Here is a 17,880-nt window from a genome sequence, read left to right as displayed (position 1 = left end):
CCTTTTGTCCTTGGTTCCATTATCATATATAGCTTATAGAAATTAAGATGGTGGAACAGACCATGAAATGTGACTAATTCTGCTCTATGTTTATGGATGTGTCATTCTTCTATGAGAAATGTCAGATTGCCAATGGCTGCAGGGAGAGAGATGGATTTAATTGTTGAATTTGCACCACTTCTTGTGAACAATTTTTTAGAACCATATGCACGATGAATCTGAACTGCTGCTAAATTGTGGTGTACGTGAAGTTGCGGATCAAACGTGGACTAAACACCCCGAACTCCATATTTTTTAATGTTAAATTACTCTCCCACACAACTATTAAAATTTGAAATAATCATCATATTTTTAAATCAGAAAAACAAGAACATATAATACAGAGTTCAATTCATCTGTTTAATATAAATGTTCGAAAAACATATCAAACAAAATCAAACTAAGCTTATAATGTATTACTATTGTATGGAGTAAGAAGCTTAATCAACTTCGTCAATCTTAGGACCGGTACTGCTACCCGAATACATCTGTGCAATTATGGGGTTGCAGATGTTCTCTAGTTCTCTCATTTTATTCTTAAACTGGTCTTCTCCGCTGTCTTGGTTGTTCTCCAACCACTCGTTAGCAAGCTCAGCTGCATTTTCGAATTTTCTCTTGTCTGAATATGTCAAGTTGAAAGCATAATTGTTGTCATTTTTAATTTTATTTCTCATACTGTAGACATAATTCTCCAGCTCATTCTTGGCCTCAACTCTCCTTTTATGCTGCTCATCTTCGTCCTTAAAGAACTTGGCTTCTCGCAGCATTCTCTCGATCTCTTCGGTAGATAGCCTGCCTTTGTCATTGATGATTGTGATGTTATTTTTATTTCCAGTTGTTTGATCTTCGGCAGAGACATTCAGAATCCCATTTGCGTCGACATCAAAGCAGATGGTTAATTTAGGGATGCCTCTCGCAGCTGGTGGGATGCCAGTGAGCTCGAATTTGCCCAACAAATTGTTATTCACCGTTCTCGCCCTTTCTCCCTCGAACACTTGTATCAGCGCGACGCTTTGGTTGTCTGCACATGTCATGAATTGTTCCTCCTTCTTGGTAGGAATAGCAGTGTTTCTTGGTATTATCACACTCATTTCACCTCCTTCGACATGTACGCCAAGTGACAAAGGCGTGACTTCGCATAACAGTATGCCTTGAACATCTGCATTGCCCTGGCCAGCTAATAACGCTGCTTGAATCGCTGCACCAGAAGCGACGGCCTCGTCAGGATGGATGCTCTTGCACAACTCCTTGCCATTAAAAAAATCTTGCAGCATTTGTTGGACCTTCGGAATTCTAGTGGATCCGCCAACTAGCACCACATCATGGATACTATTCTTGTCCATCTTGGCATCATTCAGACACTCCTCCACATGTTTAATGCATTTCTTGAACAAATCCATGTTAAGCTCCTCAAATTTTGCACGAGTTATATTGTAGTCAAAATCGACTGCATCATACAAACAATCGATTCCGATGTTTGTTTCTGTTGCAGACGATAGATTCCTCTTTGCCCTCTCACACGATGTCCTCAACCTCCTCAACGCTCGGGGATTGTCACCTATGTCCTTCCTGTGCTTTCTCTTGAACTCTTGAACACAATGGTTAACCATTCTATCATCGAAATCCTCTCCTCCAAGGTGGGTGTCACCAGCAATGGCCATAACGGTAAACAGGCTATTCTCCATAGTGAGAAGAGACACGTCAAAGGTGCCACCCCCGAGGTCGAAAATAAGCACATTACTCTTTTTACCAGAGCTATCAAACTTTTTGTCAAAACCATACGCAATGGCCGCAGCGGTTGGTTCAACAACGATACGCAGGACATTAAGCCCAGCAATGGTTCCAGCATCCTTGGTTGCTTGCCTCTGCGAATCGTTGAAGTAGGCAGGTACCGTGATAACTGCTTTTTTTACTATCGACCCAAGAAAAGCTTCCGCGGTTTCTTTCATCTTGGTGAGGACCATTGATGAAATCTCTTCGGCCACAAATTTCTTCTGTTCACCTTTGAAGGTAACCACAATCATGGGTTTATCATCAGGGCCGGAAATGACCTTGAAAGGCCAGAGTTTCAAATCCTTCTGGACCAAAGAGTCGCTGAATCTCCGACCGATCAACCTCTTAGCATCTGAGAATTAATTGTGTAACAAAATCAGAAAATGGTTCCACCCAAAGCTGGGTAAAACTTGGTCGTTACATTCCTGGTGAAGAGATCATAATGAAGTAATTTTGACTTTTGATCAACCAAAAGAAGCAGAAGCCTCAGTTTTATAGCGGAACTGATCAGTTACGGATGAACAGAAATACATTAACATGATTAGAAACAAGAGCAAGTCAGCGGGAACCCAAAAACACATAACTACAAATTCAGATTGACCAAGAAATTAAACCGGGAATGTTAATAATAAGAACATCTAACCAAATATGGTGTTGGTTGGGTTCATGGCGGCAAGATTCTTGGCGGCTCCGCCGATGAGACGTTCGACGGGACTGAAAGCTACATAAGAAGGTGTTGTGCGATCGCCCTGATCATTGGGTATGATCTCAGCACGATCATGCCGCCACACGGCTACGCATGAATAAGTCGTGCCCAAATCGATTCCAATTGCCGGAGCTTCAATATTTTTTCTAGCCATTATAGTATGTCGTTGATGACAATGTAGGAACACTCAAATGTGAGTGAAGAGGAAGAAATAGAAACACCGAGTCAACGTCAACGTGAATTTTTATTTTATTTTTCTTTTGAAAACAAAATTAACAAGAAATAATTATAGAAATGGTGGAAAATAGAGGCGATCGAATTGAATTGTGAACAATTTTTTTTTTATTGTCTTGTTTGTTTGGTTTTATGAAAAATCATATGAGGGAGTTAGGGTCAATATTACAGTTTATTTCTTCCTACCCATGTGCGCATTGTCCCCATAATAGGATGGATGACCAAGATTTGTCCATGCATATATAGGACCCACTTTTTTTTTTGAAATTTTATGTGTGTCAATATCTTACGCGTTGAAATGAAGTGAGTGTAGTGCCCACATAGGTAGGATGTCATTTTAACTGTAGACATTTGTTTTGCGACCATTCGTGGGCTCCTATGATATTTACAGTAAAATCTGTATAAATTAATATTCAATAAATTAATAATCACTTTAGTTAATATTTTGTGTTGGTGCCGACCAAGCCAATGTACTAAATTAATAAGATATTAATTTATCAAAAGACTTTGTATAAAGCTACGGTCTTGTCGATAGCATAAATTAATAATTCTCTATAATCACATACATTGCTAGGACAATTTATTAAAATTTGATTATATTATTATTTGTTTTTCATGAAATTTAATTCTATTGTTATATTTGTTTGTAACGTGAATTTTATTTAACAATGAATATTATTTAATTGTATTTAAAAAAAACAATGAATATCACTTACTTATTTTTGTATATGTGTATAATAAATTTTTATATATTAATTAAATGAATATGATACATGTATTGGTAAAACACAATGACTTTTATGTAATGAAAATTATGTTTGTTGAAAACTTTCCTTGGGAATCCTTGAGGATCTTCACCGCGACCAAAATCTCACTCGATAGTTTTCCTTTATAGACAATTCCATAACCTCCTTCTCCCAATTTTCACTAAACTGATTGGTGGATTATCAGAACAGGAGAATCTAGAAGGTTTAAGATTTACAGCTTCCACAAGCACAAGCTGGTTCAGACAAGCTCAAATACAGATTTCTTGCATGGGAGCGGACCAGATGGAACTTTATAAAGCGTGGTGCAAGAAACAAATAGAAATGATTAAAAGCCCGGGTTCGTGGGAGTGGCTTAGATCCCATAGCTTGATTTGTTCAGACATCGGATGAAGAATGTCGAAAAAAATAACTTCACTTGCAGCAGAGCGATTAAAGATTACGAAATCTGTTATCAGATGAGTTTAAAGATAACAGCTTTAGGTGAATAAATCCTTTCCCATCATGAAGTTGAAGTTTTTGAGAGACACAGTCAGATGTAATCTACTTTAAACTTCAGCAAGGAAGGGAGTTGAAGCACTGTATCGTAGCATTCATTGCAATATAAATCAAAACCAGAATGGATCATAGCCGCAATGCGGTGGCTGCTGATATATTTAGGTCTGAACTGAAAACGAATTTCTGGGCCATCTTGTTTGCATCTATCTAGTCGGCTTACAATCAGTTGCCCTGACAATTTTCATTAAAATAAGAAGATTTACGTGATTTAATGATACTAAGATCGGATGAAAATTATTCCACAAATTTTAGCTTTTGGATTATCAACACATAAAAATGACAATTTCCATTAAAATATGAGGGATCAACATAATCTAATGGTGTTGGGATATGAGAAATATTACTTCCGGCAGATGAAAAACTAACTGGTCTTGCTCCAAAATGGAATTTTTCTTCAAAATAGAGCAAGAACGATATATCGATGGCAAAAATCATAATTTTATACTCATTATCATTTATTTGCTAAATTTATCATAACCATTGTCAATTATTTGCTATATGTGTTATTCAGGCGATTTAAACTTTTCCTCGGTCTTCCCTTTTTACGTCCTGGTGGGCAATGTGAACTTGAATTTCGTCTCTAAGTACGTCTTTTTTTTTTTGGAGATCTACAGCCACTATATAGTATTTATTATAAAGGTTGCATCCCATACAAAAATTAATAGTTTACCACGTCTGTGAAAATGTAATGCTACCTCTTTCAAGATCGCGTTTTTATCATGATTTCTGCTCGTCGCATATCACGATCAACTAGTATACGAATAATATTTGCAGCTGGAGGAGATGGCGTCTTTGGTCCTAATGTTTTGCCTAAAATTTCATATTTAAATAACTTGCTAAACGGTCACGGCTACCAGTGGCATAAACCTCTCTGGTGGGAGAAGTGTAGGTTAAAACCCACAATAAAAACAAAATCGTCGTAATTTGAAGAAAAAAAAATCACTTCTTGTTAAACATTGGGTGTGAATGTATGCTCTCCCAGAATTGGAAAGAATTCGCGGAATCGAGACATTTATCAGGATCACACTTGCTATAATATTCAATGTCACACACACAGGATTAGGAAGAACAATGTCGAAGAATGATAATTAAATCAAGAAGTGGTCTAATTCATTTTCTTCTCGATTCTTGATAAATCATATTATCATATTTTGAAATCCAAATCTGCACATTGAACCATGTCATTTTCATAATTATGAGGTAATAAATTCCATTCTTTAACATCCTGATGACTTCAAATGATTCAATGGCAACGAGTGAACGTTCAGAACTAAGAACTCGGTCTTGATTGTTAACAAATCATGTCAAGAAATATGTGCTGCACATTGTAGGAAATAACATGACATAAAAAGCCACAAAACAGGAGTTGAAGTCATCACTCATTTTTAGAAAACAGTTCACTGTAACAGTTTAATTGCTGACTTTCAAATGTATATGCTCATTGCCAAATATTTGAAAAAACAAGCTGTGCAACCACTTTTATTTAAAAGAGAGGAACTATTGTACCCGGTATCTAGAAGATTCAAGAAATGGTAATGGATTTATATCCATGGAAAGAGGATTAGGATAGGCAAGTTTCAAACTGAGATCCCATAATTGCTGATCTTTGTAACTTCTTTGAACAGAGAATTCCTTTCTCGTTTTGCCTCTTTAGCAAGGTTCATAACCTAAAAGCACAAAAAGTAGTCAGCATGAATATTTGTTACAACAAAAATGCAATGTTTTGTTACACGCGTGCATAAAATAACTTCGAGTTTCCTCACATTTAACAAGTGTTCTGATATTTTTTCCTTCTTAATTAGGTGAATAATGATGAAATCTTTAACTCCTAAAAGTACAACTTGAAAACTAAAATAAATTATTTTCATATTTTCAGTAAACAGTATGGCTTCAACACATGCCACGGGCATAAATTTCTACCGTAAAAGTAAAGAATAGATGATGACATACTTACTACATGTCTTAAAGAGTAAATGCTTGTTTTGTAGGAAAATATTTCTGTATGAACTTCAACGAGGACACAAGGTAGGGCAACATTTGCTTAAACTATGATTCAAAAGCTTAACCAGGCCATATTTAGGCTATTTGAGTATATCTTCTCGTCAAAATCCTCTACTTTAAGAGGGAAGAATGATACATTAAGGCCACAAAACACATAAAAAACACAGATATGCTCTATTCCAAGAGGTAAAAACTTTGTTAGCCTCAATTCGGATGGGCCATCCAACAAACATTAGCATCCATCTTGTTGAAGATGTTGATGATGACTGCTTTTACTTGCTATGAATTGCAAGTTTTTGGCTCAATATTCACAATAATGAAGAAAAATACAGCAAAAGTCGCTCGGAAATAGATTACAAGCTGATAATTAATTCTATGACAATATTGAAAGAGTGATCTCGTATAGATTTGGAATTTCTAAATTAAGACCAAGGTTTTACTCTACAGAAATTTTGAAACTAGATCTTTGTGATTTGGATATTACAAGATGTATAATTCCCCTTCAGATAAATAGCGAACAAGACTTACTTGTGTTCTAAACCGAGATGCTTCTCTGCTAGGAAGCTCCCTAAGAACATCCTTCAAACCTGATACAACATAAATCATATCAAACAATCTGATCGAGAAAGAAAAAAGAACTGTTATTGCTTGACATATCATTAACTCTGCAAACCATTCCCATGGACACAGGCCAACATAGACACAAATATTTCATAAAATGAGAGAGCAAACAGTTTACAAACCTCCTGCTTGTCTTTCTATCTTATAAGCAGAGTTGATGGCAGTATGTATTTGCTTTCCTGCCTGCCTGAACAGAAAAATTACAATTTTGAACAGAAAGCGTCATCAAAGGATTAATGAGATACCTAATAAATGAAGTTTGAATGTAGGATACAGACTGAAAGCAAAAAAAAACCTGAGTTTTGTTCTCCCTCGTAATAAGTCATCTTCTGCTTGCATTGCCTTTCTCTAATGTATTAAGAGCACATGTCATTTCTACGTCCAGATGAGTCAAAATCACAACTATTTATTTCACAATCAATGACACTAAAAAATTTCTCACTATCTGTTTGAATCTTAAACGTCCCTATATCAACTCTTATTTAATGTTTGTGAATGGAAGCCAAGGGAGAGGGATGGTATCAGGAAGATGTAAACCTTTCTAGAAAAGCAGTACGTACTAAGTACAACTGAAGAATGCTTCAGGTGTTGATGTCATACAAAGTTATCCAAAAAAGAATACCTCCAATTTTTCAGCTTCGACCTTCAAAAGATCCATAGATTGCCGCAATTCCTTGACCTTTACATCCGCTCTAGAAAGCAATACCTGGATCAGAAGCATCATTTACAACATTAATTCATTTATTATCCAAGAGTCTCAAAAATCAGATACTTAATATGATTAATAGTTTTCTTTGCTATATAAGTGGATCGAGCTAATTTAGCCGAAACTTAACAATTTTTTCATCTATTTCACAATGTTACATTGCCAGATCACACTATTTTCACCTGCTTTTGTGTCTATATCTACTCAATAAACATTGTGCAATAGCTTAATCAAAATACCATCTTACTGTTTTTTAGGCCACTCACATTTTTGTTCACATAGTTGGTTTGATATATCATAAATACAAGGGAATCCATAGTTGCTGTGGTACCTCTTCGTTGACAAAGAGGCGCAATGAATTGTAGTACAGGAATTGTCTGGTCCCTGTTGACAACAATGACAAAAAATTTAACAAAAAAGTTAAATTTTTTACAACTGAATAGTCAGAAAAATAATGGTTAATCGAAGTCTTTGACACAACTACATTAGCAAATCCATTTGTAAACCTATCCACCGTTTATGACTTACTTTTCAGACCCAGTAATCCTAAACCAATACCAACTCCTGTGGCCATCAACGGGTGCGAAGAAGCAATAAGAAAGCCCTCTGCAAAACAATAATGTCATAGAAAAATTTAAAAACCAAAAGGACCAAAAAATGAAAGTCAAATTATCACAGGAACCAACATATCATGAATTATTAGCACAAACAGACCTTTCATCTTCCCGAAAACAATGTCCTCATAGGCGCTACAGTCAGACTTGACACTTTGCAAAGAATCCTGCACCAAGATTCTTTCAAATCAAAACAGTACATAAACCTTATCTGTTTAATCGAGCATTTGCCAGAAAATAGTCAGAATCTATCATAAATCAATTGATCAGGAACCGCTAATGCTCTAGCTAAAACTTTTAAAGATTTATGCTTTGAGTATTAGCATGAGTATGTGCTTTCCTGCAGTGTCGTTGAGGATTAAATAAAGTATTTAGAAGCCTTGATACTGAAACCTTAGGCTTTTGTTAAATTAATGAGGATACTAAACCATGCATTAGACTAACAATCTCCACAAAAGGTCAGTATAATCCAGAAACTAAGATCCATGGAATACCTTTTATGGTCCGGGACCAAAATAAAAGACATAGTTCCCCAATGCTCAAGTAAGATTTCCAGGCACACAAGTTCATTTTAGCACACAAAATATCAATGAAATCCTACCATGGATATTTAGTGAAACACGGTTTACTTATTCATTTTTGTCCTAAAATACTGGTACTGAGAATTTTTTGAGAACATGGACAAAATAATTAAACCTACACTCTACACACAATTACATCTCTTATCTGAGCTGAAATTTCTTACGATGCATGTCCCCAGTCGTGCTAACACAACAAAAACGAAAGGCATAGCCACATATAGTCTATCCATAGAATGGTGTGATATCTGGACAAAAGTTGCAGAATAAAATGGGATGATTGCCCCCTGCTCAAAGAAAAATTGCTGTGTTCAATCGCAAATTTTAAATTGCAGAGAAATGATTCAAATAAATGAAAACAAGAAACATAGCAATGCATTCTTATTCTCCAATAGAAAACAAATAGAGACTTCCTTCATGATTTGTACATCAAATAGAGCGAACTAGCATTCATCGCAAGAGATTAGAAAAAAGTATTCAGAGCCTCTGAGCAGAGTTTATGCTTATGGGGATACACACGCGAGCAAGTTTTTTGTTTCCGCATTCCTTTATTTTACTAGCTAAACAAAGGTTACAACGAAACAACTGATTCACTGAAACACCTACAACCTAACATAAAGCGAACAGAAGAAAGAGTGAAAACTTAGAACATTACAATAGTTTGGTTGAAATGAGCAGAGGAGGTTGTGATAATGCGATCGAATCTCGATTTGGTGACATCGATTGCATCCTCTACGCTCCTTTCGACCGTCTTCTGCGCAATTTGTGCCTGCTGCACAGCGTAATCCATCCACGGAATATTCTCCTCAATGAATTCTGAGACTTTGTGACTGGTCACCGCCGGAGGAATACCGTCCGGCTTCCCTTCCGATGATTCGCCGGCGATTGTTGCCATTCTGTACCAAAGCTTCGAGTTTCGCGGGCGGTGTGTAAGATTTCGTTTGTTTAGGTTGGTAGTGCGATCCTGGGCTGGGCTCGGGTGTCTTCTGATTTGGGTTGAACCGGAGTAGAGATCGGATATAGTGATTAATAGCATTTTTATTATTAAAATAGAAAAATTCAAAAGTATTTTTAATATGTTATGAAAAAGTAAAAATTTATGGTAAAAACCATAGTAAGGGAAAAAGAGTGCAGCACGTAAACTCCCCCTCATGTTGACATGAACAATTCTTCACAAATTTCGTAGATTGTGCACTGAATATTGTCGTAGGAAGTGCCTTTGTGAAGAGATCTCATGAGTTTTCACTTGATTGAATGTGACGAACATCAATATATTTATTGTTCTCAAGCTCCTTGGTAAATGCGAAGAACTTAGGAGGAATATGTTTAGTTCTGTCGCTTTTTATGTATCATTCTTTCATTTCAGCAACACATGCAGCATTATCTTCATATAGTATCACAGGCTTCTCGTCAAATGATAATCCGCATGAGATTTGGATATGTTGGATCATTGATTTTAACTACATATATCCACGGTTTGCTTCATGTAGTGCAATAATATCGGCATTATTTAATGAAGTTTTTACGAGTGTTTGTTTATGTGAACGCCACGAGTAAATATATATCCAGTTTGGGAACGTGCCTTGTGTGGATCAGATAAGTATCCAGTATCGGCATAACCAATTATACTTGGATTAGCATCTTTTGAATACAAAAGTCCTAAGTCTGTCATTTCTCGTAGATAACGGAATATATGTTTATAACGATAAAGCCAACGGCTTATATATTTTTTCTTTGCGTAGAGAAATCGGAAGGCTCACACAAAGAGATAGTACAATTTCAGTCTCTTACTACAAATTGAAGCAATTATGGGATGAATATTCCTCTCTGATACCTTCTTGCGAATGCGCAACAGCACGAAAATACCTTGAACTTGATCAGCGACAGCAATTACTTCAAATTCTGATGGGATTAAATGAGAGTTATCTTCATATTCAAAGCCAAATTCTCACGATGACTCCCTTATCTACTGTCAGACAAGCTTTTTCGATAATCTCCCAAGAAGAGTCTCGTCGATCTATGACTTCTGTAGATGTCCCAGCTGCCTTGTTTTTCTCTAATCAAACCCGAAAGGACCAGCAACAGAAAGATGTTATCAAATGTGACTATTGGCATTGGAATGGTCACACAAAGACTACTTGTTATAAGCTGAAAGGATACCATCCTGGTCATAAGGTGTTTTAAGGCCCCAGTTAGAGGCATGCCTCATAAAGTTGTGAAGAATAGAAGGCCACAAATTGATGCAAATATGGCTGATCGTGACGCGACTGTAGGCACACCAACTGAATCAGTAAGTGATGCTCCAATCTTCAGTCAAGCTCAATATGCCGATATTCTGAAGTTGTTGGGAAAATACAGTGTTGTAACTCCTCATGAACCTATGGTGAATATGACAGGTACATGACATATGAGTTATTTATCATTATCTCACCCTTCAAAAATTCCTTGGAATGTTGACATTGGTTCAAATGAACATATGGTGGGAGATTCATTGATCTTGAAAAATTCTAAATCCATGTATGGTGGAAGATTCATCGATCTTGCAAATTTTAAATCCATAGGTAATTCCTCTGCATCAGTTCAATTCGTTTGCCTAATGAGAGTAAAACATCCATTAGCAAAACATGATATATAAAGTTTTGCAAATTCCCGATTTTAAATTTAACATGCTCTCTGTATCCAATATAGCATTGCATCTTTGAAATTCTCATACAATTTGAGGAGAACATTCAAGAGAATTAAAGCTTTTTTCCTCTAATTTGACTTCTATGTTTTCAAGATCATCCAAGATCTTTATGAAATCAATCTGGTCACCAGTATTATTCTCTTTACGAATCGTGAATGAATACAACCGTTGTTTCACATAGATTCGATTTTCCATGGACTTGGTGTGATATTTCACTCATAGTACACGTAATAAATGATTTATTTTTATAATAAGTTCTATCTTCAAAACAACATATTATTTTTAAGTTAATTCAATATTTTAACTTTCCATTAATGATTTATCTTAATCTCAATATTAATGTGAAACTATTAATATTTAAAATTGTAACTCATTTTTAAATTCATTTCAATTATGATATTAATTTCTCATATTAGATAGTGATTAAGATATTTATTCTTGCACTAAAGAAAGTGAAAATTTTAAATTTATATCTTAATTCATATCCTTCTAAATTATAAGGAAAATTATATTATCTCTTGGGAAAATATATATTGGTTATGTTTGTCAAATCTATATTTATTTTTATGTCAAATTATCAAAATAGATCATTGATTTCTCATGTGTTAAAATTATTGATTAGTCTTCAAATCAATCTTTAAAGCCTAATTACTACTTATTCATAAATTACCGTGACCTACCAAATTCCTAATCCCTCCCACAAACCCACGTTCTAGGCACATTTTTATACATTCAATATTAAATATATTACAATCTTCATTCTTTTTTCTTAGCTTACAAAGAAAGCATGTTTACAAATTGGTTTCTTTTTATTTAATATGAAATTATTATTATTTAAAAGTTGTAACTCATTTTCATAAATTCCTTTGAATGTGATAATAATTTCTCCTAATTAAATTGTCAATCTTTCATTTTCCCTTTCGTGTAGTATATAAATCCTGCCAAACAAATTAAATGTCGGAATTTCCTGACCATTTCAAATATGAATCGTAACAATGCTTTCAAAAATATTTTTCTCAAACATGCTTTCATATATCATTTAGCAAATCAAAAGAATAATATATGTCGATCGAATTTCAAGAAATATACATAATTTATTTTTGTGCAACGTGGACATACTTATGAAGAACAAGTGTACATAAAAGTACAGCAAAAGCTCACTTACGAAGAAATATATAGCAAAAGCCCACTTACCCTTGGTTCAAATGTACGATTCGAACTTAACCGATATTTGGCTAAAATTTGGGTCAAACACAAGCAGCACTTGGGTAGCACCTCAGTCACGATTTGGGCAGCACTTTGACATCACTACAACGGCCGAATGCAGCCTCTCCTCTTTGCTTGAAGTGGTTGAGACTTATGAGTGATTTGGGAGGATTTTTTATGTGACTTTACACTAAACCAAAGTCTTTATTTATATGTCTCCAAGGGTAAGGTGAATCGTCACTCCATTCATTGTCATTTATCTCTCTTAAATGTCATTATTCATGGTCATGAACATCCTCTTAATGATACTTATTCATGACTATTATCCTCATATTAAAAACACTTATTCATGATCATTAACATCCTCTTAATTATCATTAGTTTTCTTTTAATATGGGTATTTTAATGGCTGCTTTATTGTGGTTTAAATTAGTCATTAAAATGGTGATAAATGGTCATAATGAGGGGAAAATGATTATTCAAATTTTCAAGATTATGATTGCATGGAACTAAAAAATGTTGTGTCAAAATGAGTTGAAATTTCCTATGACATATACAGGTTTTCTTGTTGCAAGATTTCGGGTCTTCACATAGACATGCCATAAACCATATATTTTATTGCCACCGAATTTACTTAATACTATTCCAATTCATTTCAATTTTTCAAATTTTTACCGCCAACTTATTCTCTTCCATACTAGTATCTTCTCATTCTTTTTATTAAATTAGAGTAGTGGCATAAGGACTGATGGGCGCTGAAAATAATCATCTTTCAAGTGGATATATTGGGTATTGTGTACTTGTGGATAATTAAGGATTTCTTTATGATATATAATTCTTAAGTTATGTCATGAAGTTGATGATAGAAGATGATCCATAATAGTTTCCACCATATGAATTTGAGATCGAGGTAATTGGACTTATATATGTGTTTTAAAATAATGATGTTTCTGCTTTTGAAAACTCGATCATACACTACTCGTTTCATGTCTTTTGATTATATATATGTTCGTTCTGCATGATTCCTCTATTATTCCATGAAATCTTGAAAATGCACTATTGTGATTCGAATTAAAAGTGGTAAGGAAATTTCTGAAACATTTAATGTAAGATAAGGCCCTGATACGCTGGGTTATTGATATGCTCATAATAGTTTGTATTTTTGTTGTTGTATATCTCATTGTTACCACTAACAACGTGCTTAATTGACACATTTTTATATGATTTAATTATGAAGGAAGTTTTTTGCTCTTGCGATAAATCTGGGCTAAAAAGAATGATTTTATATCACAATTAAAGTTCCCTATATGATCTTAGTGGAAGACTTGTAGCAGAAAAATTCAGAAGTGGTCTTTCCACAAGACGTGATCACGCCTTGTGATTATTCTTCAGCTTCCTGCACAACTAAATCTGAAGTCCAAAATTACAAAGATAATACCAGATTTTAAACTCCTAATTATGGTATTTGAGTTGTGAAAATTAATTGGAGAGATATTTTTATTATTGGGATAAATAAAGATAAGATAGAGTTTTATTCCATAAAAACTGTATTATATCTTTGATATGATTTTGTGTACATTAGGTTTTACCTAATCTTGGTGAGCTTTTCTCCTTGACCCAATAAGCATTATACGTACTAAAGAAAGAGACACACAATCAAAGAAGAATTATTTATTCTCACTTTCCCTCTACAACGCGAAGAACAAGAAGAATGCACAAGAATTTATCATCTTCTCTCCACAACTCTAGGCTAAGTTTTATTTCTGATTCAGGAGATTTTTTTACTATTTCAATTTATCATTGTGAGGCTTTTTGTACTTCAATTCAATATTCGTGTTTTGTTCAACTATTTGTTAATTTATATTTAATTATATGAAAGTTTTATGTTGATTAATCTGACAATTTAATTCGATATATAATTTTCTACTGCTATCCATGAATTCAATGATCCGTAATTGTCATGAACAATTGGTATATGAGTAGCACTAGATCGGGTGTGTTGTGTTATCATAACATATTTAATCTAAATAAATCAACGAAAATGGATCTATCGATTGCAGTTATCTCGGTTGTTAGATTTTAGGATTAACTGTTTTCGCAAAACAAAAATGCTATTTTTAATTAATATGGAACGCTATCGTGTCTAGTTAATTATTAATAAGTTTTGGCTAGATGCTTGATTTAGTCAATTAAATCAGAAAATACAAGGATTTTAGCGGCTATCATTATAATTCTAAGGTTAATTACTTGTAACTGGATGAATAAATAATATGTTAGCCGATGAACAGTGATACAATTGAATAGTAGAAATCCCTTGAATCGAGCTTGGCAGTATTAAATTTTACATTTCATTAGTTATTCATCTAATTAATTATTTATTCTTGCATGATAAATTAGTTTTAATATTTTATTAGTTTTTATCAAACAAACCCCCCTTTTTAATTGTCTTTCCTCGAAATAAATAAATCTCTCGTTCCCTGTGGATTCGACCATACTCACCATTACATTCATTTTATTTAGAGAGTAGAAATTTAAGTTCGGTGGCTCAACGATAGCACACCAGTTATAATAATCGATATATGGCCTCGTCCCTTAGAGGAGTAACAATTAGGGACTGATGAGTATACCATGAATAAAGAAATGAATAACAGTGTCTTGTTTTGATATGTTTTGATGCCTTGTTTCGGGTTCTGTTTGTCTCATGTTTTGATTCATGTTGCGATATGTTCTGCGACATTTCACATTTGAACTCATATTATATGTATATTTCGATATTCTAGTGTACATTTGGCCCCCATATGCTGAGTATTTTCTCAAACACTCACCCCCTTATTTCCCTTTCCAGATAAGAATGAAAAGGAACTCGAAGAGGAAGAGCATACATAATCTTGGGCTGATGAAAAAGGAGACATTTAGAAGTGCTACTATTATTTGATTCTGTTGTTCCTAGGATGATAAGTTTTAGCTCTCGCTTTTATATTTGATTATGATTTGTACTTTGAGATGTAAGAAAAAATTTCGTCATGAAATAATATACCGGTTTTTGGTTAAATTCTATAACATGAGACTTGTTGTTTTCGAATTTTATTTGAAAGCAACGCCGATGCCGCGTTCCCAGGTTCATTGCGTCACTTGGTCATGTAAATGTTCTCAAGCTTCCAATCACATAGCAGCCGCGAACTTCTCTTTAGTAACTTTTAACAGAGACTCATCTCCCAAACATAGTATAATTGCACTTTGTGCCTTCTCAGGCACATCAGTCTCGATCTTCTCCTTTTCAGAACCTAAAGATTCATCTCCTGCAGTTAGTGCTCCCATCAGACCTTGTTGAATCAAGATAGCATGCATCTTGATCCTCTACAACCCGCAATCATTTTTCCATGTTAATTTTTCAATATCGTACTTCATCGAACCCATCGTGTTGTTAGTTTTCCACGGACGGTGCCACTTGTTGGGTATTTCAAACTTGTATAATATTCGAAAGATTCGCCAGAAGAACACCCAATGCTTGTTGTGAACCAGGAAGTAATATATATGATATATTGTTTGCTCACAATGTTAACGTCTAGGTTCTTAAAGGTATAAGTCGGGACTTTCCTCGTGTAAACCTGAACTTTCAACTTCTCGTAGAACTTTGAATAATTTCAGTAATAAATAACATACAGAAATAAGAATAAAGTAACAGACCAAACAAACAATGCACAAGAGATTTACGTAAATCGATAGTAAATGATCTACTTCCATCGGAGAGCATCACCTTCTTTTATTAATCAAGAGCCGAGTCAATTACAAAGATTTGTGATGTGAGAACCGAAATCTTCCTCAAATACAATTAATAATTGTAGGGGAATTTTGATTAGCATAAGATTTTTTAGAATAAGAGGTACATATGGAAATCTTTATTGCCAAGCCAATTAAATCTACGCCTTGCAAGCAAATTTCGAATTTTGGGGTAGGAATATTACCAATTTGTATATCATGCAAGATACAAGGAAATAAGATAAACAATTCATGGAGATTCAAAAAAAAATCAAGGATTTAAATCTAACAAATTGGAAGCAAATCCTTGACTTAGCCACCAAGAAAAAAATCGAGCCAATCAAGGCTGTAGGATTAGGATCAATTGGAGTCACTTATAGGAGAGATTTGATGACGAATGGTAAGAATATCGGGTGATTTCGATGCCTTATGCGTGAGATTTGGCTGCCACATTAAACACTCTCCCCTCCATCTATAAATAAGCCACCACCCTTAATCATTCCCCACACCCCAATTTCGAATCCCCTTGCTACATAATCTCGAAATTCCAGCAACTCCCCTAGCCGAAATTCTGCTCCAAATCGTCCCAAAGTCGTGCAAGAATTCAAGCCGAAGTGCTGCCCGATCGAAGAACAAGAAGTGATCCAAGTCTAGCATCGCGCACTCCATGTTTTTAGCAATTAAAAATACTGTAAGTGGGCTTGTTTTTAAACTTAAACTTTCAGTTTTAGGCATATGAAATTTTCGGTTTTTGGTTTCAATATTCGGTCGAGCTCCGTCTCCCGTCTATAAGTTTTTACAAAATTTTGGTACGTTTACTTGTTGACACTGTGAGGATTCCCTGAAAATGGGTGGAATTCCAACATATGACCCTTCACGGTGGATAGAACCGTTTTATGGCCTCACCCCTTTGAGGATTAAAACTTAGGGACTGGCGTCAGTAAACCGTTAAAGGTGAAAATTCACAGTATTGTTATGATATGAGTATGATGTTACGATTATGAAAAGCATGTTGTATTTATATGTTGTTTTCGAAAATGTTATAAAATTTTTATGTTGTGATCGATATCCCCCACTTGCTGAGTATTTCCCAAAATACTCACCCCCCTTACAACCTGTCCCAGAAAAATCCGAGGAGAAAATCGAGGAGGAGGAATCGAACCAGTTTTGGGGCTGGTGAATTGCGAGACTTCAAGAATTTAGATTAAGTTTATTATAGTTATTCAGTTTTACGTTTCCGCATTAACTATGTCGTTTTTTGAGATTTCGGTATTGTAAAGACAATGGTTGTTTCCCTCTCTCGATCAGATCACCTTGTGTATCCCTCGTTTTTTCTCTTGATATTCAGTGGTGTTTTGAGAGAAATAACGAGCTTCTTTCTCTTCTGTTCTTGACACAATCCACTTATATATTTTATTGGATGCTTCTTCCACTCGAGTGTGTGAGCTTTTCCCTATCAAAAACCAACCACTGATATATAGCATGTCGTTTCAGTTATGGCCAACAATTGAAACTCAACTCGTCATCACATGCTTAGGTGGCATGCCAGCTTGGAAGACACGTCATCAACATATTTAATTGGGGTTTGTAAAAAGTGCCAAATACATCCAATAATTTTTAAAATTACCAACACCT

The 17,880-nt window shown here is 34.8% G+C and overlaps 2 protein-coding genes across 2 annotated transcripts; both read right to left on the bottom strand.

Moving 5' to 3' along the window:
- Positions 1-324: 324 nt before the first annotated feature.
- Positions 325-2,710, bottom strand: LOC142530763 (heat shock cognate 70 kDa protein-like). The gene is made up of 2 exons (XM_075636574.1): positions 2,456-2,710; positions 325-2,164 (listed from the first exon to the last, which is right to left on the bottom strand). The coding sequence occupies exons 1-2, from the start codon at positions 2,670-2,672 to the stop codon at positions 480-482; spliced, it is 1,902 nt and encodes a 633-aa protein (XP_075492689.1). The 5' UTR covers positions 2,673-2,710; the 3' UTR covers positions 325-479.
- A 2,730-nt stretch (positions 2,711-5,440) lies between these two features.
- LOC142531778 (RGS1-HXK1-interacting protein 1-like) lies at positions 5,441-9,597 on the bottom strand. Its single transcript, XM_075638031.1, has 9 exons — positions 9,250-9,597; positions 8,117-8,183; positions 7,931-8,008; positions 7,734-7,786; positions 7,319-7,402; positions 6,992-7,044; positions 6,819-6,883; positions 6,604-6,662; positions 5,441-5,741 (listed from the first exon to the last, which is right to left on the bottom strand). Exons 1-9 carry the CDS (start codon positions 9,487-9,489, stop codon positions 5,652-5,654), a joined length of 789 nt encoding a protein of 262 aa, XP_075494146.1. The 5' UTR covers positions 9,490-9,597; the 3' UTR covers positions 5,441-5,651.
- Between the last annotated feature and the right edge of the window lie 8,283 nt (positions 9,598-17,880).

The sequence above is a fragment of the Primulina tabacum genome, chromosome 17 (assembly GCF_025594145.1).
Source record: "Primulina tabacum isolate GXHZ01 chromosome 17, ASM2559414v2, whole genome shotgun sequence".
In the NCBI taxonomy this organism is placed as follows: domain Eukaryota; kingdom Viridiplantae; phylum Streptophyta; class Magnoliopsida; order Lamiales; family Gesneriaceae; genus Primulina; species Primulina tabacum.
This window is presented reverse-complemented; position numbering and strand designations above follow the sequence as displayed.

What these genes read in the sequence shown, in the direction of transcription:
- LOC142530763 (XM_075636574.1), bottom strand. Translation starts at nt 2,672, where the DNA reads ATGGCTAGAAAAAATATTGAAGCTCCGGCAATTGGAATCGATTTGGGC. An exon ending in CCCAACCAACACCATATTTG is followed by an intron (nt 2,165 to 2,455) that starts GTTAGATGTTCT and finishes ATTAATTCTCAG; the next exon opens with ATGCTAAGAGGTTGATCGGT.
- LOC142531778 (XM_075638031.1), bottom strand. Translation starts at nt 9,489, where the DNA reads ATGGCAACAATCGCCGGCGAATCATCGGAAGGGAAGCCGGACGGTATT. An exon ending in GCCTCTTTGTCAACGAAGAG is followed by an intron (nt 7,403 to 7,733) that starts GTACCACAGCAA and finishes CTTCTGATCCAG; the next exon opens with GTATTGCTTTCTAGAGCGGA. An exon ending in TCGAAGCTGAAAAATTGGAG is followed by an intron (nt 7,045 to 7,318) that starts GTATTCTTTTTT and finishes TTAATACATTAG; the next exon opens with AGAAAGGCAATGCAAGCAGA.